The 20,671-nt window shown below is 39.7% G+C and overlaps 1 protein-coding gene across 1 annotated transcript in view; it reads left to right on the forward strand.

The window, feature by feature from the left end:
* GLP1R (glucagon-like peptide 1 receptor) overlaps window positions 1-20,158 on the forward strand; it is a 54,012-nt gene extending 33,854 nt beyond the window's left edge. The window contains exons 7-12 of the mRNA XM_010015507.1: window positions 5,764-5,824; window positions 9,994-10,063; window positions 10,791-10,879; window positions 14,323-14,461; window positions 15,343-15,384; window positions 19,969-20,158. Of these exons, the coding sequence (XP_010013809.1) occupies window positions 5,764-5,824; window positions 9,994-10,063; window positions 10,791-10,879; window positions 14,323-14,461; window positions 15,343-15,384; window positions 19,969-20,136 (569 nt within the window). The 3' untranslated portion in view covers window positions 20,137-20,158. The remainder of the gene's footprint in view (window positions 1-5,763; window positions 5,825-9,993; window positions 10,064-10,790; window positions 10,880-14,322; window positions 14,462-15,342; window positions 15,385-19,968) is intronic.
* Window positions 20,159-20,671: the final 513 nt, after the last annotated feature.

The raw sequence follows: 20,671 nt of genomic DNA on the forward strand, positions 1-20,671 counted from the left end.
TCCTGCTGACCTGTGACCTGTCTAGGCTCTGGGCATCTCTTGCTGGCACTGGCATCAGACTGGTAGGAGTGGGATGGATTGAGGTTTCCTTCCTCTAATAACTTCAGTTTAAAGCCTTTTCACCAACTTGGCAAGCCTAAGACCAAAGATGCTTTCCTCTTCTCTGACAGATGGACCCCATCAGCCCCCAGTACACCAGTTGTTCCAAGATACCATACTCAATCTGTGTTTCCCTAGGAACAGTTAATAGGCAGTGAAGATTATATGGAAAACTTAATATTTTCCAAGTATATTTTTGCTGTATGATAATGTCAGGACAGTTCTTAATGTTATTAGTGATCAGTTTAGTACCAATTCAAATGAGTAATTATTCTTTGCTGTTGAAGTGTTTTATAAGGGGAAAAAAATCTGTTTATCTTGTGTTATTGTACTTTGCAAAAGCTAGAAAAGTTATTAAATCTTGATAGACCTAAGGGAAGTAATGTAGTTTTACAAAATGGGAGTCATTTATATTGATGATATGTATATTGATAGGATTTTCTAAACCCTCCTGATTACTTGTAACTGTATTCCTGTAATGGCCACTTTCTTGCTGAGCTTTCATGCCATACTAAGCTTTGAGATGGCATTGTTAAATATTTCATTTTATGTGGAATATTCCATATAATGTGGAAAGTGCCTTGCTTATGTCTTCTTTTTCTTTGTAAAAGCATACACTTGTTTCAAACCTGAGTTCCACATATCTTACTGAAAAAACAATGCTTTATACCATTTTTAAAGCTGATAGGGGGGAAAAAAAGCAGAGACACTTAGATCATCAAACCCCCAAATTCCTAATAGGCTAATGGCAGAACAGGTATGTAAGTTGTTCCCCTCAGTCTGGATATCAGCACGGTAGCAGCTAAACAGGATGCTGATTCAGATAGTCGTTTTCACTTGCAGAAAAAGAATCTGTTGCTATATATTGCTAGCACCTGGTCTTCCTTCCTGTGGCATAAGAGAAATCCTTGCCCATGGATCTCACCTTCTAAGGAGAACAAAACATTTGCAGAAGAAGGGAGGGGAAGAAAACAACATAACTATGGAGACCAAGATGATTACATTTTGTTTTGTTTGTTTCTCAGAGTGTACAGACTGTTCTTAGTCAGGGTGTCCAGGACACCAGCTCATTGTGTCTGAGCCCAAGTGAAGAGTCACTGAGCTTGACATTGAATTCAACTAGCCGTGTCAGTGGTTTCTAGAGAAGAGCAGTTTGTACTATAATGCTGCTCAACCAGCAGCTTTTAGTGGGGAAAAGGACCTGGTTCACATTCAGAAATGGGGAGGAGGAAGGAGTGGGGAAACAATAGCAATATACCACAGTGACTATGTGCAACTTGCAACATCCGCGCAGGAAGAACGACAGGAGACAATTTTCAAGCATGAAAGAGTAAGAAGAAATTGGTAATAAAAAGCTAAATGTTCTCTGAGCTTCTGTGGCAATTTTACACCCAGCTGCACTTGCAGCAGGGAAACTGCCATTAAAAATAAATAATCCCCTTCCTTCCAAACCTTGCAATTCAAATTTTCTCTAAGGAAGAATGAGGGAATGAAGCCGTTAAAGGCAGGAAGCCTGGCTAGGAAGTCAGAAAACATTCCTTCTGAAGCCCAATATGAGCTTAGTGTAGCAACAGGATGCATTCATTGCACAGACCACTTTTCTGTTTTCAAATGAAAACTGTTTCGGGTGAAGATGTGAAAATACAGTTTCTGTCCAGACTGATCTTGGTAGGAAATGCATGTCAGGAGTTTCTCTTGGTTCTCTTCACTCTGTCTTTTGGATTAAACTCTTTCATGCTTTTCCTTTCTTAGAAAGAAAAACATCTCATCTTCTCACGTTTACAATGCTTTTACTCTTTCTACATCTAGTCATATTTTTTATCACTTCTTTCAGTTTCTCATCACATACTTCTTGCATTTGTACATCAAGCAGTTAATCAAGTTGGACAATCCTGGAGAGTTTCTGAGAGATAGAAGGATTGGAGTTCTGCTGACAGCAGTAATGTCCTTCTGGTTTTTGTGACTGATTTTCTTGACAGTTGAACTTCTCAGCACGTGGAAACCAGTCAGGTTACGTCTCAAATATGAGCTTATACACAAACTCATCAATCTGCAATGCTGTATTCAAAATAGGTCCTTATTTAAGTGTCTCAGCAGCATAGCAGTGCTCTGGTCTTGCAGAGATAAATTTATTAATCGGTATGTGAGGATGAGTGGAACCTCTCTTGCTCCTCATACATCTTTCTTCCCTGAAACTGCCTTTACGTAAAATGTGGGATCATGCAAAGCTATAAACACCGTGTCTGTAAGAATGGAAACTTGCTTGCCCCTTGAGATACGGGAAAGCTGGCATGGAATAGCACCACCTGGTGACGTCTTTCATGGTAACGGCTACTTAGTGGACTCCGGAACAAGCTTCTTTTCTGTTCTGTTACCAAAATATCTCAGACCTGTCCAATGAAAAGACTGGTTTCTACATACTGTTCTCAGGACATGGTAACTTGCGTTTAGCAGCTCCACGAATTTCTCTCAACTCTGCTCATTAGGGACAGAGGAGCATTGTGAAAATGACAACCAAGCAGTGGTTCCCTTGCAGAATTTCTCACGGCTTTCTTCTCTTGCCCACCCCATCCTATTATCGTTCTGGATAGTGTCTGGTTTTAAAACTTTCTTTTTTTTCTTACTATTCAGACACCTGGACAAATGTAGAATATATAAGCTAGAGTGAAAATAAGTAGCTCGTGCTGTTTATTTATACAGTTAAGATGTTGATTTGGCAGTTCCATTACTTTCTCATCATCTGTAATATGTATTATTATAGCAGCCTATAATTCAGATGCCCTGTCATTTGAAGTTGAACTTTATTAGCTGAGCTGTCGGCATGCTTATTTCCTAGGACACTTGATAGATTTCATAATCACCAGGTAGCATTCAAAGTTTTTTGGTCAATTGTTAGCCTGCAAGAATTAACATGGCAGAGGCTATTATGAACAGGCTGTGGCAGTTTCTGGTATCTTCAGCGATGATGAAAGTAAATGTTACTTTTTCCAGAATTCAGAAACCTTTTTGTGGTCAGAAAGATCAATCTCAGAGCTTTCTGTATGACAAAAAGCAACACTAGAAAGAGTTCAGACTATCTTAAATAAATGCATCCTGTAAATGGGTACAGTTTTTTCTCAAATGTCTGATACTCTTTGAATAGCAGCAGCAAGAGAAAGGAGTGTAGGACTGAAGCTGAAATGCTGCATGTTGGGGGTCTAGGTTTCTGTTAATGAACGATAGTCATCTGTAGAATTTATTCAAGGAGTTGTATGCAGTTTGCTTTCTCTGCCTGCTCAAGCCAGCCAAATTTCTCTTGACTGAGCGAAGTAACCAGAATAATATTTGTATTTGTGCCAGTTAATGCAGGTTAATTGGGTATTGAGATCGTAAACTAATCTGTGGAGAGCATCAGTGATCCTTGCAAACTACAACTATTGCGGAGGTGCTGCAGAATTTTTCTGTTGCTATTGCGAATAACTTCTACAGACTTGAGGTGGAACAGGGGATGTTCTTGGGGCAGCCTTCAGATCTTGACTAAGGCTTTGGAAAATTCGATGCATTCTCATCTGATGAGAGAGTGTCCCAGGCAGTTTTCAGAGACACTCATTTCTTAGGACAAGGCTTTGTGAATTTGGTAGTTCTCAGATGGTATCTATGTAGAATTTGCACTGATGTTCAAAGCTTACAAGTATGTATTGCACTGTTAAGTCTTGGTGTCTCAGATTAAAATGTGTATGGCTAGCATCGAAAATGTGACTGGCGGTGTTGCAACACCAAGGGCCTGCATCCAAGGTGGGAGCAGATAGAAGGTGTTGAAAAGTCACCTTGTACATGTTGCTTATTAATTTGTTTAACATTTGTATAGCAGGAGGCTGATACAGTTCAATAACACCAGCCTCTCTCTAGCTAGGCTCTTGTGAAAGATAATGTTAATAATAGATTCTCAATTCAAATGTCAAGTTTGATTAAATATGGAGATTTATCTGATATATCCAGAAGATGGAGATACCCACAAATTATTACCATTATCACTTGATATACAGGTTCCCTCCACTGACATACAGCCTTTTTGCTCTCAGTGTTCCTGTTTTAGCCTTTAAGTTTTGTATTAATATGTCTTAATTCTTAGCAAAGTCAAGAAAGGAATAATTCAAACTATAATTAGTTTCTATGAATAAAAGGCTCATTTGTGTTAGGAAGTGATTTGCAATGAGCTTGTTCTTACTCTCTTATGCCACTATCAAAGAAGCATGGAGTTCTCAGTAACTTTGTTCCCAAAATACTGTGTATTGTCAGTATCAGGTACATCTCTGTAACACATTCAACCATTTGACCCAATAGTCTCTACTCAATTCGTTATCTTTACTATTATTCTAATAATTGGTATTTTTCTCTTGCTGCTCTTTATTCTCTTTTATTTTTTTTTTCTTTTTTCTAACTGATTAAGGAGAATACTTGATCTTCCATGTCTGTAGTATTTAGTTGGTCTGATAGAGAAAGAATACTGTACAAGAGAGAAGATTTTTCTGCTACAGATACTGCTTGTAGATTTTCAGACGGCAGGAGATCACCAGTTTCCCTGTGGCTTCTGCTGTCAGGAAGTGTGTATTTGCCCTGTGCAGTGCTTACTGCTACACACTGATGTTCTTATTGTGCCTTGTTATACTGGTTCTTAAGAAAGCAAAACCAAAGCACACTAAATTTTGCCCTTGCTATCCAATGTATGTATAGCATCAGGCACTATCCAAGGAGGTACATGAAGGAATTATACCATCTTGATCCACCCTTAGGCAGAAATTCCTCATCATGTTGGTTCAGTCTCAACCTGCTCTCCTTACCTGTGGGCTTTTTTGGCATTCCCTATATTGAGTATTGATTGGTAGATGCGCTTTAGAATTATTTTTCAAGACCTAGGTATTTCATAAATGAAAGAAATTATTTTGAGAGCCTTTAACATTGTAAAGCAAGTAATGACTGCCAGCTTATTTGGCTTTTCTCTCTTCCCTTTACACCCCAGATAAACTGACCTGTAGCACATGCACTGTCAGGAAAGCATTAGGACCAAGTCTCTTCTCAAGACCAGATGCATCTGCTGTCTTTGCTGCAGCCGCTCAAGTCCATGCCAGTACTGCAGCCCAAACTTGGGACTTCTCTGCAGGGGAGGACTGAATACACTTGCTATGTGTTGTGTGCCCACACTCCCCTTTGCCATCAGGGGTACGTGGGGCTGGGGTGTGTTCCAGCCCCGATACCAAGAGACAGCCTGAGCTTAGTGCTGACCCACAAGCAGAAATGTGGATGCAAAGCTTCAGGTTCGGGAGCACACCACGCTCCTCTCTAGCATGAATATAGTGGCTAGCAGCACTTCCAGAAATTCTTTTCACTTGGCCACTCTTTGAAACAGAAAAGCTGGTATATGCTGAATAGCGGGGTGATTGTCTCTTGGTCATTTTTCGTGCCCATTAGGAGCTAGTTGGGGGCACAGGCAAAATGAGTTACGTTAGTTACTTGCAGGTTAAATTCCTCCTCCCACCATTGACGGCCATCAATGGGTAGGAGCTGCAACCCTGCCACCTGTTAATCATGTTGCTCATTATTATGGGGGGTAGAGGGGGATTGTCCTCCTCTGTGCTTTTCTCTGTCTCTTAATGGCAGTGTCAACCTTGTCTCCTCTCTTCCCAGGTGTGCCAATGCTGTTTGTTATCCTCTGGGGAACTGTCAAGTACCTTTATGAAGATGAGGGGTTGGTTTAGTTCTGATTTTTCTAGCTGTCTCATTTGTGCTGTATGTGTGCACCAGCAGGTCATTGTTTGCTTTTTGTTCGGTGTGGTTTGCTTTGGCAATGTGCTGAAACCTCACATAATTGCTTCTGTTTTGTCAGAAGGTCTTGCATAACATTTCAGAAAGGAGCATATGTTTGTTTCTGATCAGAATTTTCTGCATGTCTGAATGAATCTATCCTTTTGCAGGTCAAGGAAAGGTATGTTTTGTTTTTCTGTAGTTACAGTTTCAACAGTAGAAGTCATTGTACCCAACCAAGACCACTCCTGATACTGTGCCTTTGGCAGTAGCCTTTACAGTTATGTTTCAGAGGAAGGTAAAAACCTCCCATGGGATTCTGCCTGCGATTTATAGTGGTTAGCTTATGCCTAGCAGCAGAGATATGATTGCTTGTTCTTGTTTAAGCTTCCATTATTTAGATCTTCTTAAAATAAAGGCACATTCTCTGTCTGCTTACATTAATCTTGCTAAAGTCAACTATACCACACGCATGACTGCTGCAAAACACAGAATACTTTTCATCCGTACTGGCTAATCTGAAAGTTTGCTTTTATAAATGCTTTATGTACCAAATAGCATCGTAGTTTGCTGCAGTTTAAAAAACAAACAACAAAAACCAAGTAACCAACAAAAGAAAAAAAACCAAACCCCAAACAAAAAACCTAAACAAACCAACAAAAACCCAAAAAGGAGGCAAGTGGCTTCCTCTTCTCAGTGACAATGACTGCCTGGAAATATTTGGGTGGCTTTCTTTGTAACGAAATAAATAACTTTATGCTATTTCCTTTTTATTTTAAATGTTCTATTAATTGGGTCTTCCTCTTACTCAGTGTCCAAACAACCCAGCCAGCACTTTTGTGGGTCATTTTTATTTTCTTTTTTTTGGGTAGGATATCGGGTGGGTTTTTTTTCCTTCCCCCTCTCGACACAATCATTGTGGGAGAGATGCTGTAATGTGAAAATTCAGAGCCAGCTCCAGACCCTTTTCTGTTGTTCGTGAGCATTAAGAACTGGCTTCTTTTCAGTATCTTTCATAATACTGTACCAGCTAAATCAAAGCCACCTTTTCCTCTCTTAAGCAATGCTAGGATTTTCTGATTTTCCTTTTCAAGGTTGACTTGATAATACTCTGTAGCAAGATTGTGGCCCTATTCACGTATTGCAGGTTTTGTTGAAACTATTACAATAGGTGTAGAGAACATGCAGCCTCTGAACAGGCAATGTTCCATGGTCATATCTTCCCACTGATGTAGAAAATGTATTCAAAGCACTCATGCTGAGCCTCCTCCATTGTGCAGTGCTCAGATCTGATTTATGTTTTCTATTAAGGAAAACTGTCACTCACTGCCTTCAGCGTACCTTAAAAGGGGTAATTTTACACCTTATTTAATTTTCTAAATCTTGTATAAATATTTGTAAAATACAGCAATAAATAACCATGTGCAGCAGCCTCTCTGAAAGGCAAGATTTCTGTGCCTTGGGCAGGCATTTGCTGGAGCAGCTGGGGATATCTTTCATGCTGTTTGCCATAGCACTGTCACCAGGGATGTGCAGCAGGCTGTAAATTTCGTTTGTGACTTAACTACTTCCCTGGCTATAAGGAATAACTGGAAGTAAATGTGGTCAGGGCTGGGAATTTGAGGCAGCCCTGTGAATGGAGCCATTTGAATGAAGGACTGGAGCCTGCAAGACTTACTACGAGGCTGGATCCTTCTTCCCTTACGTGTATGTGCAAGTGTAAACTCCTTTAGAAAGCAGCTGGTGTTTTAAAAAGTAAGCTGTTGAAAAAGACTTTGTCTTGACTACAAATAAATGAAAGGCAAGCTGTGCTTCTTAGTTATTGGTCTGTGCCTAAAGAGCTGATACTTAAACACTTTTATTTCTATCTGCAATTAATTATGGGAGCAAGAAAGCCTATAATCTTTTCTTAAAATGAAGCTATATTCAGCTGTACCTTTTCAAGGTAAAAATTCAGTGGTTTAATTTTTAGAAAAAGAATACCAGATTGGTAAGCAAAGGAAGAAACTGCCCAGTAGCATGTATTTCACTGGACCAATTCTCCATTCACAGATCTAAGACTATTAGTTGCCAAGCATCTTTTGAGTGGTGCTGAGCAAACTGCAGGGCTAGATCCCAAACACAATAGATGTTGATGTATTTATCAGTGTGGCAATCCCCGAAAGCACAAATGGACAAGAAATCATGTACAGATCTGTCAGTTTTATTTTCTTGATGCTTTAATAGCCATGACACTTTAATTGGGCTGTAATGGCATTTTTATTGCATTTATTTATATAAATATAAGAGTAGCTAAAACTGCTCTGTGCCACAGGAAGTAAATTAATACACACAGAAATGTAGCAGAGTTAATGTAAAGAATCATTTCTCAGTCTCTGTCATTATCAGGAAATGTTAAAATTGCCTCTGCTTCCACTGCAGCTGGTCAGAAAATTAGAACTTCACTTCCAGCCATGCCTATTATCCCGCTTGTCTTGAAGGGTTCAAATAAAATTAATTTAAAGGCTCCATGAAGCTGGCTCCCAGTCACATGTACCAATTAAGAAGTTGTTCTGTTACGCAGATTCCAGCTCAGGTACACCGACTGCTCACTGTATGTATGCCTTTTTTCTCCAGTATTTAAAATACAATTGAACTGTAGGTTTTGGAGCTACTGGTCGCAGTAATGTTTGTTACGTGCATTAAACTGAAATTGAAAGGAAAAATGAAATCCTGAGCCCTTCTCAGTCTTGCACTGCCTGCCAGGGAATATGGAATTGCCATGGCCAAGCTGCTTCACTTTCCTCCCTGGTATGTGAGCACATGGATCCTTTACCATGTGTGCTGCATGGTTTGCTGGTTTCTTTTAAGTTGACTGTCCCGTTATAAGGCTGGGGAAGGTTTACTCTCCACAAACATCACCCAAGCTGAAGTTTCATAGGCTTGTTAAGGAAAACTGAGCATATTTATGTTTTGGAAGATGAGATTTGGAGATGGAGAGAAACTTGTTTTGTGAAGGAACCTATGTTTTCTGTAGTGCTGTTGCATAGTCTTATGTTTCACAGACTGCATAGTTCAGAAACCTGCTGGCTTTACTGATGACTCTTGCTTTTTGAGTAATACTGGCCAATATGGCAGGAGGCTAACAAAATGCTGTCGGTGCAGCAGCAAGTGGAGTGGCATGTGAACACTGCCCCAACATTTTGACCCATCATACAGTCAGGGGGGCAGGCTGTGGCCAAGGAGGGACCTTAAAGAACTAGATGTATAAACCCCCCAGTGTAAAGTTCATTTTGAACCAGTGTTCCCAAACTGTGGCTTTCAGGCATTATTTTTCTTGTGATTATTCTCCAATATTGCTCAAAAACGCAGGATTCTAAAAAGCTAAAATGAAACTTACAGGGAGAATGAAGCACACAGCACATTAGTTATGTGGCAGAGGGCTCAGCTGGCCAACAGAAGTTGGCAACTATTGTTCCCATCTTTGATTTTACTTGCTTATAGCATTTGAAACTCCATTTGTGCCTGAAACCTGTAGATATACACTGAAGGAACTGGAGTATGCTGCCTTAATTGCTTTCTCCTGGTTGAAATTAGTAGGTAATTTTTGAAAATAAAGACAAATAAAATAGATGACTGATCTAAATATTGATATGAGAAAAGTGATAGTAGGTAATGGGATAACATACTAACAAACATATAAATAAGATGTCCTGGCTGTGGATACTGAAAAGTAATAGAAGATAATGCTGAAAGAGAAGAATAGGAACCGTGCAGAAAAGGTCTGGCTCAAATAGGTTCCCCCCCCTTTCAGGTTCCTTTCCAGCCACATGACAAATCTGACCTTGATTTTAATGGGGTAAATCTTCACGATTAATTCATAGTCATTAGTGGACAAAAAAGGCTGGTAAGTAGTATCCAGCTGGATTATGATAGCTTCAGTAGTACAAAGCATTCACTGTTTCTAAGAAGTAACTGCATCTCTTTCAATATCAGCATGATGTGCTTTCCTGGTATCTAGTCCTCAGTATTGTTCTCCATCTGCATTGCTGTGACAGAATGAAAAGTGGGAGATTTTAGTAATGTACTGAAACTTTTTCTTCCTGTCTTCTCTTTTCTTTTGACCCTTCATAGTTGCTGGACCAGAAATTATAACATGAATTACTGGTTGATCATCAGACTGCCCATTCTCATTGCCATTGGGGTGAGTATGGGGCAAGTGAAGCAAGCTGGCAGATTTCCATGAGAAAATGACATGATATAGCACAAAGAGCAGATGTGCACATGGATGTTGTACATGTGCAAAGGCTAATAACTTCTGAGGGTATTGACATCTTTTTTTTTTTTTTTTTTTTCCAGAAATGTGATTTTATGAAATCAAACTGGTTTCTGTCACTGGAATTCCCAACTAGCATTTTGTTTGTTTAATTTGGCCACACACTGTCATGTTGTAGTGGCAGCACATGACAGCAAAACAGCATGCTGCAGCAATCCAGTTAACTCCTGCATGCGCAGGAATCTATGGCAGGTAGTGGAGGGAGGAAGAAGATAATAAATATTCCTGGTCTACAGAAGAGCAACAAATAGTGGCATTTGGAGAAATGCCATATTCTGCAGCCATATACTGTGCCTGTCTCAGACCTCCAGACAAGGCAAATGGGGCAGCCCACACCTTTACCATGTCTTCCTCCCCAAAGATGTAGATAAGATCCCCTGCTTTGTTTAGTGCACTGCCTGTGTTTTCAAAGGTGATGTGCATTTGCAGAGGATATCTTTAGAGCGCAATTCCTTAGCAAGGCATTGAGTTCCGCGGCAAATTCTGCAGCTGCAGAATAGTAGGATGAACAGGGACCTACACATGCATCCATGAACCAGCTTTTTTGAACATGTATTTCTTGATGATGATACAAACCTTTCTTTCATTTCTCCAGGTAAATTTCCTGATCTTTATCAGAGTGATATGCATCATCATCTCCAAACTACAGGCTAATTTGATGTGCAAAACTGATATAAAATGCAGGTATGTCGAATATTGGTCTGACTTTTTTGTGCCCATCAAAATGGAAGACAAATGGTAGGCAAAGAGGTACATGAAAGGAATGGATTGACAGAGGTGGTTAAAGGTCACAGCTCTTGAGTAATGCACAGGTGTGGTGTCACACATTTGTATGGCTGCTCCCACAGTCAGTCCCCAGAAAAGCCTCCTGGTGGAGCCAGGACAGGTGTTATAAGCAGAAGACTTGATCACAGAGTGTGTCACTTTACAGTCTTCCATAATATGGGGTGAATGTTAATTAAGCAGATATTTTTTAAATACTTGCAGTGTGTGCAAATACTGGATGAGAAAGTCCTTGGATGTGCCCAGAGGAGGGCAACAAAGCTGGTGAAAGGGCTGGTAGGAGTGTCCCATGGGGAGCAGCTGAGGACTTTGGGATTGTCTAGTTTGGAAAAAATGGGGCTGAGAGGGGAGACTTCATTGTTCTCTACAGCTTCCTGAGGAGGGCAAGTGGAGAGGGAGGTGTTGATCTCTTCTCACAGGTATCCAATAATAGGATGTGTGGGAATGGTTCAAGGCTGTGTCAGGGGAGGTTTAGAACTGGACATTAGGAAGCATTTTTTTACCAAGAAGGTAGTCAAACACTGGAACACTCTTCCTCAAGATTGGGTCAATGCCCCAAGCCTGTCAGTGTTAAAGAGGCATGAGGATTAAGGGACCCTTAATAACATGCTTTAACTTTTTGTCAACTGCCTGAATTGCTCAGGCAGTTGGACTAGGTGATTGTTATGGGTCCTTTCCAACTGAAACAATCTATTCTGTCTTATTCTAATTTGAAGAAAACTAATATGAGTGTTATATTATTATTACTGTTTATAGAAATTGAAACTTTCTCTTCAATGAAGAGCAAGATGGGTAATTTTGAGTATTACTCTGTGTTCTTCTTGACAATTGTTATTGGGACAAACTTTCAATTTTGAATGCATAGGATGTTTCAAAAGAGATGTGAGGGTTATCAGAGAAATGATCAATTTTAATTTTGTAGGCTTCACCCTGTCAGTCTGTATTCTTCCTGGGTTTTTTTAACCACCTTGCTGAGATTCATGGTCACATCCTTCATTTCTGCATCTTGGAGAATACTTTTGTATTGAAGGCTGAAAAATAATGTAGAAATAACTAGTTAGCTATTGAATTAACAACTTTGGAGCTACATGCTGTGGTAGCTGGACTTTACTGGTAGTTGACTTAAAGTTGGGTATTTCAATACTGCAGTCTTCTAAGCTAGACACTGTGTGTATTTTGGTGCATTCTAATCAGAGAATAGAGTTGCCTTTGTATGTTACCTACCTTCTTTACCTGATGTGAAATTTTGGAAATCCTAATGCATGTTAGAGCTTAAAGCAGAGTGAAGGGCTCTGCTTTCATGCCTATTCTTCGGGAATTTTTTTACTATGTGATATTTATTTGCCAGGGTAAAATTTGCAGTGGTGGAAGCGGGGGATTTTCCAGTTCTGATGGCTTGAAGCCACTTAAAAGTCTGACTGTAAATTTACAGGGAGGGCTTTCTCCTGTGCCCTCTTGACTTCTGCAAGCAGCAGGAAGGTCTAACACAGGTGAGCCATTTCTCAGAGGTGTGTGTTCATTGATTTCTTCATGTTGCATGTTCAAAAATCTTTATCAGAACGGATTTATCCAGCACAGAGCCTTCTTCACTGATGAAGACTGTAGTCTTGGTGGTCTGTCCAGAGGGTAGTGGTCATAGCCAGAAGCTTTGGAGAAGGTCATTGGTATGCTTCTGATGATAACAAGACCAGTAGTCAGAGATTACTGTATCAGAATTCCCTTTCCCCCCTTCTTTTACGCTCAGAGACACTGGAAAAGATTTTTGGTGGAGAGAAGACAGAACTGCTATGCTGGAATGTGTTATTTTAAACAAGGACAAGTCTAGGTGCCCCGGTAAGACACTAAGATAAGCTAAGATACATTCATGTATAGAAAGGAGTAACAAGTTTTGCTCTCAGGCTTGTCTTTCCTTCATCTCCCTCCTGTTGCCCATTCATCTGATGAAGAGAGAGAGCTCACTGTTCCGTATGGCAGCAAATAATTTTTCTCTATAGAAGGACAAGAGTTGTGAAGAACCTTCTTACTTGCTCAGGGAAAATATTTTCTTTAGGGAGGTCTTAATTATTCAGGAAGCCTTTTCATAGACTTTGCATGGCTTCCTGTTTAAGGCAGAGCTCTCCAAGTATCCCATCTAGCATTCATTAAATAAGCCAGGGGATTGTTGTGCACCTGCACAACTCACTTTTTCTACCTGGGCGGTGTCTCCAGAGCCAATTCAGCATCAGTCTCCTGCTTCTACCTCTCTCTCAGGCAGGTGGTGGTGGAGCAGAGCCTCTATGACAAGAGGTGCTGGTAAGCTGCTCATTTAAGCAAGCTCTCTACCCCAAATGCAGTGGTTGCCCAGCTCCGCTAGAGATCTGCATTTCTACTTACTTGTGTGTGTAAACTGCTGAATTTCAATAGTTGCTTTGATTCACCATCCTTTAGTCCTTGTGTATCAAAGACATTGGCAGGCCAGGAGCCTTACACTTGGTATGTAGTTAACCCCACACAGCAGTACAGGATGGGCACCGACTGGGGAGAAAGCAACTTTATAGAAGACCCAGGGATGCTTTCATTATCCTGTTGGGTGGCTAGCATGTATGTCTATCAAAAGACAGTTAAGGACCATTTTTGAATGCTTTCCTGTGGTTGTGTCCCTGAGCATTGCTCTCTCACAGGTGAAAAATGTTTTATTTCAGGTTGGTTTGTCCTTTGCTAGCTGTGTCTTTTAACTTGTCGTTTAAATCATGGAGTTATCACTCACTTTAACACAGTTTAACTTTTACTTTTTTAACTTTTTGCTTTTACAAAGTTTTCTGCAGTTACGATTAGCTAAGATGTTCTAAAGATTTAACACACCACAGAGATGGGAAGGAATAGCGAGTTCTACTCCCTTCGCTAAGATTTTTTTTAAATATTCCAATTATTAGTAGATTACTTCTTTTCAGGCCATCAACAAGATAGGTTTCAGTCATGTTTCTCACTTACAGATTGGGAAAGGATACACAAGAAGACATCCTGGGTACAAGAAAGCACATGGCCTTCTCCTGTGTTTGGAAGATTTTCCAGGTGAAATACAGCCAATAGCTGAACAGAGAGCTTTGCTTTTAGCAGGAAGTGGTCTGCAGTGAGTTGCAGGGGCAGTTAAAACATGTGGAAACCTACTAAGGTTATTTGGGGGGATTTATTTTTTTTTCCTGCAGCCTCTGGAGGAGGACCATGCAACGCAAAGTGGTGCAGTGATTTACCAACGTTGACAGTGTGTCAGAAGTAGAATGCAGAAACTGTGACTCCCAGTGATCACTGGGCTCAACAGTGATCTACTCAACAGCATTATTTCTTATCCTTCTTTGTGATTTTAGGCTGGCCAAGTCTACATTGACTCTGATCCCACTGCTGGGGACCCATGAAGTCATCTTTGCCTTTATTACTGATGAGCATGCCAGAGGGATGCTGCGCTTCGTGAAGCTTTTCACTGAACTCTCCTTTGCTTCTTTCCAGGTAGCAGCATCGTGCCCATATGCATGAAATATTTTTTAACTGCTGTTTGGGGACCTGCTTTCTCTCTCATTCATTGCATGTTCCCTGTTCTTTATATTTCTCAATTTAGTGCTGGATATTACAGGATTATGACAGTGGAAGGGAAAGTATGAGGACTAATTTTTAATAGCCAACTTAGATGTTAGTGTCATGTACTCTTATTTTCAATGTTCTTAAATTGACCACAATAAACTGGTATTCCTATCCATGTATTAATATCTACTTCCTATGGGACATTTGAAGGCAATAACAAAATTTTCTGTGATTTCCTGTAATTGTATAATGGCATTGCTGAAAGCAAATTTTGTGCTTTCTCTGGTGTTTTTGATACTCCTTGGAAAATCTATGCTGTAAGAGGTAACTGTCTACAGCTGTAAATGCATGAGGAGGATGTAGGTTTACTGTGATTTTTTTTTTTTATTGTTTTTTTTAGCTGTTGCCTTAGCTAAGGCCATTTCAAGAGTCTCCTTGTCTAAAGGAATCATTATTCTAGTTTCCCTGCCCGCCCACTCATTCCCTTTTATGAAGCACAAAACTTTATTTGAGATCACCGTGAATTGTTCACTTACAAAGTGTTTATAACTTGAAACCAGGTAAGGAAAAAGAAGGGAAAAGGTATCTTTATAAAAAAATAATAGGCTGAAGAAACATTCTCCCGAGACTGTGCACTCTGAGGTCAAATCTCTCCTCTGCCATCAGAACTGGCAAAGACCAGAGGCTGTCTCCATCCTTCAGTCTTGTATGGGACATGCCATTGCGGAGCTTCTAGCCCTCTGCAAGTTTGTTTGGCAAGGTGAGGGAATTGCTCTGCTCACTGATTTTCTGTTTTTTGTTGATTTCAGGGGCTGATGGTTGCAATTCTCTACTGTTTCATCAATAACGAGGTAAGAGACGCACTAGCTGTGCCAGTTTGCCTTATCAGCATCCACTATAGGGAAAGGAAATTAAAAATGATCTTGAACTGCTAAATTGGCCTCGTTCAGGACTTTCTCTTTATTTACAGACCCGCCTCTGTTCAGCAACAAAGGATAACTCATCAGACAAATGTTGCTGGAAAGAATTCAGGCAGTATAATTTAGGACCACTATTTTGTAGACATGAAATCTTGCAAATTATCTTGCTCACAATTGTACAGTTTTCACTGCTGAAGTTTTTATTTTATTAAGAATTATAGCTGCTTTTCTTGATCTGTCTCATAGTCCTTATTTGCTTGTTTTGGGGAATGCAGGAGTAGAGCCTGTTTTATTCTGAGAACTCAGCTCAGATGAGGCTGATGAGTTTGGGGAGTCCTCTTGGCTAACACCTGTACAGTTTGGTTTTGTTTGGTTTCTGTGTGGCCACCTAAAGACATCATTGCTCTCTCATTCAAACTGAACTTCATGGAGTGGTGAGCTCACCCACAGGTCCAGAAGAAATGCAGCCAGGGCTTTGAGTTATTGATTGCAAGTACCATCTTCTATGGCTTCTGCTGAATCCCAGCCCTGTTGGGGGAAAGACTGTTTTTCTGATTTACTACTGCAGGAATCTCTCATGTTATCTTGCAAGTGATTATTCATTCAGCAGTCAGGTTTGCAAGACAAGCAAACACTAAGTACATTAATAAGTTTACTGCACATCAATGTGTTTTACACTCATGCTAAATCTACTAACACTACTAAACATGACACGGTAATTCAAGATCACCTATTGAGAGATAAGCCTCATCAAGGAATTAGAATCAATGGAATAACGTTCTACTCATGTCATTATGGCCAGGCTGAAGTCAACAGAAAAGCAGCAGGCATTCTAAATTAAGCCCTGCAGGAGACTGTTCACTTTTGTAGTTTGTGGGTAAGATTTTGTTGAAGTTGACGTTTTAATTGTACTGCTTACGAAAGTCAGAGGTGTGTAGCAACAGGGTCTGCTCAAGCATGAATAGGAGAATATTTGTTTCAAATCTCTTGTACAGCTTTACAGGTGTACTTTAATCCTGAAATGCAGCACCGTCTGCTGGTGCATCATGTATTTCTTTTGATTCACTCTGGCCTTTGCTCATACATTCCCTGTGCAACTGCAGCCAGGCTTCTCATGAGTAATGCCCAATCAGTCATTTCTTCCATGTGCAAAATTACATGATAGCCCAAACTTTATTACAAACCCTGAAACACAGGCTTGTTTCATTTGAGGGAACTTACTGTGAAGTAGCCTACCTACATTTCTAAGAGGTCCTCCAAATCTCTTGTTGCTATAGTTCTCGTCTTTGTAATATAATTCATAAAACCTAACCACAGTGTGCTCAGCTTCACAGAAGGCTGACAGACAATCTAGGATTAATTATTTAGCTTATTCCAACCCTTGCTAAAAGAAAGGAGCAGAATTTTGTCAAGCCCAGTCCCCAGCATCAAAAAATAAATCCATGTAAAGAGTTTGATTAGGTCAAGTCTCTTCTATTTCTTTCCTAAATTATATGAGAAATTTTCCTAAGCTAAATGAGAAACTGTTTTTTTTTTTCTGACAGACTGTATGTGCCCGAAGACTATCCTTGTTTGCAATGTGGTCTGTATTTTTATTTTTGTCTGTGACTCATTGACTTCTTTTTTTTTTCTTCCTTAACCATACAGAATGAAAGTTTTTGCAAGTTCTGATGTCAGATTAAGAGTAGAAATAAAGTTAGAATTGATATTAATATCCTTTTCTAGCCTCTATTTATGGAAAAACATTAAAGTATGTTCATATTTAGGTCATATTTCACTGGAAAGATTCTGGATTATTTCTGATGCTGCTCTGAAGCCAATAGCAGGATCTCATCAGGGTTATCACCAACGTTATCTGCAAAATAAGCTGGCTTAGTATGACCAGTTTTTCTGCAGTTAGTGTTGCTTTCTGTTAAGAAATATTCTAAACCACAGAGATGCTGCCTCTTTCCATCTGAATTAGCTTAAGCTGATTCAGGTTTCATTCTCTGTAGTCTTCCTGTTAAAATGGAAATACACTTGACTCTCTTCTACCTTAAAGAATCTGCCCTGACTCCAGGACTCCTGAATTTTTTTTTTAATTACTGCCCAATCTTCTCTTTTTCTTTTAATTTCTTTTCATTCTCTATACAGACCATCCACTGAACTCTCCCACCAACTCCATTCTATCCCATTTCAGACCTACTTTCCTTTCACTATGATTTGTTGAGGTTTTTTGCCAAAGTTTCAGTTTTTTGTAATTGGATTACAGATTCATTGCCACACTCAACACCCTTGCCCATTAGCTGCATTAAGCTCAATTAGCTGTTCTCTGTGAGGTCTTTTCCATCTGTAAGGTCCTTGACCATCTTTTCCAAGTACTTCTTCCCTTTCTTTTTCAAAATGCTCTATAAAAAAATTTTCCTTCTTTCCCTTTCTCATGGGAGCTTTGTTCATGATTCCCTTTTCCCTGCAGAGCTTATTTCTGGGGACTCTTACCCACACATGGAAGTCACTAGGCTAATTATTTTGCTGAAAGATCTGTAGATCTACTTCTGTGCTCAAGAACTGCCTCTTCAGAAAATAATTCTTAATTTATTCCCTTGGTCATACATTCACAGTCTAAGACAAAACCCAATTCAACATGGACTGCAGAGCTGCTCTTTACCCTTTTCCTAACCTCTAGAGAGAAAACTAATATTCTGTCATTCAGAGCAATTCCTAAGATGGATCCATTCCTATAGTCTTTTATTCAGGTTTTCCCATTCACTTCATCTCAGTCTTGCAGGCTATTTGTATCATAGCTCTAGGATACAGCCTGTCATGTCCAGACAGATTGAAGACTCACTTCCTCCCTTTGGCTGATTCTAAGATACCTATTTCTATTGCTTATTGACTTAGTCAGCAAGTATGTTCATGCTTTCTTTCAGGATCTGCCTGTATATGTCTACACTGATTTTTCCCACTGCTGACTACTAAACCAACTATTTTCCTTGCCCTCAAAAGGTATCAAATACTGGTGTGGTAGTACAGTCAATTCTTCTCCTGCAGGTAGTATGGTCCCTGCATTTTGCTATTTCCTTTTCTGTCATGCTGTTCTCCCTCATTCTTCTGTGCCAAGCTGTCCCAGACACACTCTCTTTCTGGTGTCTTTGTGCAGCTTTTGACACAACAACCCTGAGTTATTATGGTAAAACACAAGCTTCTATCTCAGCATCTTTTCTTTTGTCCCATTTGGTTGTGGTACTGGAGGAACAGATTTCATTGTCAGAAATGCAGATGTGCAACTGGTTCCCACCAGGACATTATTCTGGACAAGGGCTGTAGTCCAGAGCTGATGCTGCTAGAGGTAACCAACAAGGGAAGACAAACTGTGTGCATAAGGCTCTGCTCCTTTTTTAGGGTGGCCTCCTGGGTTCACTGTTTCACAATGAACAAGCAGAGAAGACAGACATACAGCAGCTGGTTCCCTAGGAAGTCTCCCCTCTGAGTATGAAGGTTTCAGAAGCTGAAACAGCCGTCAACCCATTTAGTCTCTTAGTGGCCAGTAACAGACCCTAAAAGGAAACAAAAAAGAACTCTCCAGAGAAGGCTCACTCGAGTGGCCCTCTTAATAGTGAATGTACTTCCAGACTGAAGTACACACCATAATAAATTGATTACTGTAGTTGTACTCCTGCCTTTTCCTGGAGTAAAAAAGGTTCCATTTTATGTCCTCTACCTTAATACGTTAAAAGCTAATGGAAGTTCTTACTTCAGTCAAATAGCAAGAACTTTGCCCATGGAACAGAAAGATCTAAATTCTGTTCTTGTTTAGCAGTTACAAGACCCTGGATAAACTTCCAAATGATTACAGAGGTTACACAGTTTAACCCAGAACCTGTGACTGGATGAGCATATTCTGTAGCTTTTAAAAAAGCTGGTATCTGAAGCAAGATATTGTAATTGCTATTTAAAAAGGAGGGGAAAAGTACAGTATTTAATGTGCTTAATTGTTGTTTTTTCAATTCTGAATAAATCTTTAATTTTTTATGGAATAAAAACCTCTGTATATATTCAAAGAACAAAAATAATCCAATACGTAATACTGTTTAAACCAAACCAAAAGTTAAAACAGAATCCTTAAGAATACCTGTGCTGACAGTACTGAGCAGGAAGCTAGTCTTTTCAGTCATTCCTGGCTGATAAGCAAAATCAACTTAATTGTTAGTACCAGTAGGGCATAGAGTACATTCAGTATTGCAGCTGAATACAATTTAGAACAAAATAATGAAGGTAAGATTTCCTGGTGCATAAAAGAGCTTTATTTCTACAAGTAAAAGTGAATGCTGTCATTATTTTAAATATGGAATACCTTATAATGGACTAATGAGATAATTGGATAATTTGAAGCAATAATATTGCAGGTTTGAAGCATTGCCAGCTTTTTTCAGTAGTATGGTATCTTTATTTTTATCTTGCTCTTTTGTTCTTTTTGGAGTCATTTAAAGATCTGAAGTCCTATATTTATTCCTTTTGTTTCCTTGTTTCTGTTAGGTTCAGATGGAGTTTCGGAAAAGCTGGGAGCGCTGGAGATTGGAACATCTGTATGTCCAGAGAGACTGCAGTATGAAACCTCTGAAGTGTCCAGCCAACAGCATCAGTAGTGGAGGCACGGTAGGCAGTACTGTCTATGCTGCCACTTGTCATGCCACATTCAGCTAAGATTTCTGCAGGTGAATCAGACTGAGAACAATGAATTGTGTAACATACCTGAAACCCCTTAAATACCCAAGCAAGTGGCTTAAGTATGCCATCTCCAGCAAGAAACTTAAGCATATGCTACTCATTGCCTACAGGCTGTTGGACAGGTTTTTAGGGAAAGCAATCTGCTAATGTAATCAACGTATCACAGGAAAAATTGATCATGTCTAAAGTAAGTTAAAAGAGATCTTCCTGTTTGCACATAAGGCCTCCAGGTGTCCAAAACTTAAGCATAGCATTGATCCAGTCTGGAACCATGGGGTCAACAGCTTATTACTGTTGAGTGGGTGAACTGAGTGATTGACTGATTAAATTACAAGGATACAGAGTATGATTATTGCCAAAAAAATACATTTAGACTTTTATGGGAATAGAGTAAGGTGTAGCACCAGTTTTTGGAGAGAAAAAAAGAAACAAACCCAAAAAAGAACCAAAAAACCAAAACTCAGTGGGATGCAACTTGAGTTTTAGGGAGGAATCAGTTTTGTAGTAAAAG

Source organism: Nestor notabilis, unplaced genomic scaffold, assembly GCF_000696875.1.
Source record: "Nestor notabilis isolate BGI_N333 unplaced genomic scaffold, ASM69687v1 scaffold9325, whole genome shotgun sequence".
In the NCBI taxonomy this organism is placed as follows: domain Eukaryota; kingdom Metazoa; phylum Chordata; class Aves; order Psittaciformes; family Psittacidae; genus Nestor; species Nestor notabilis.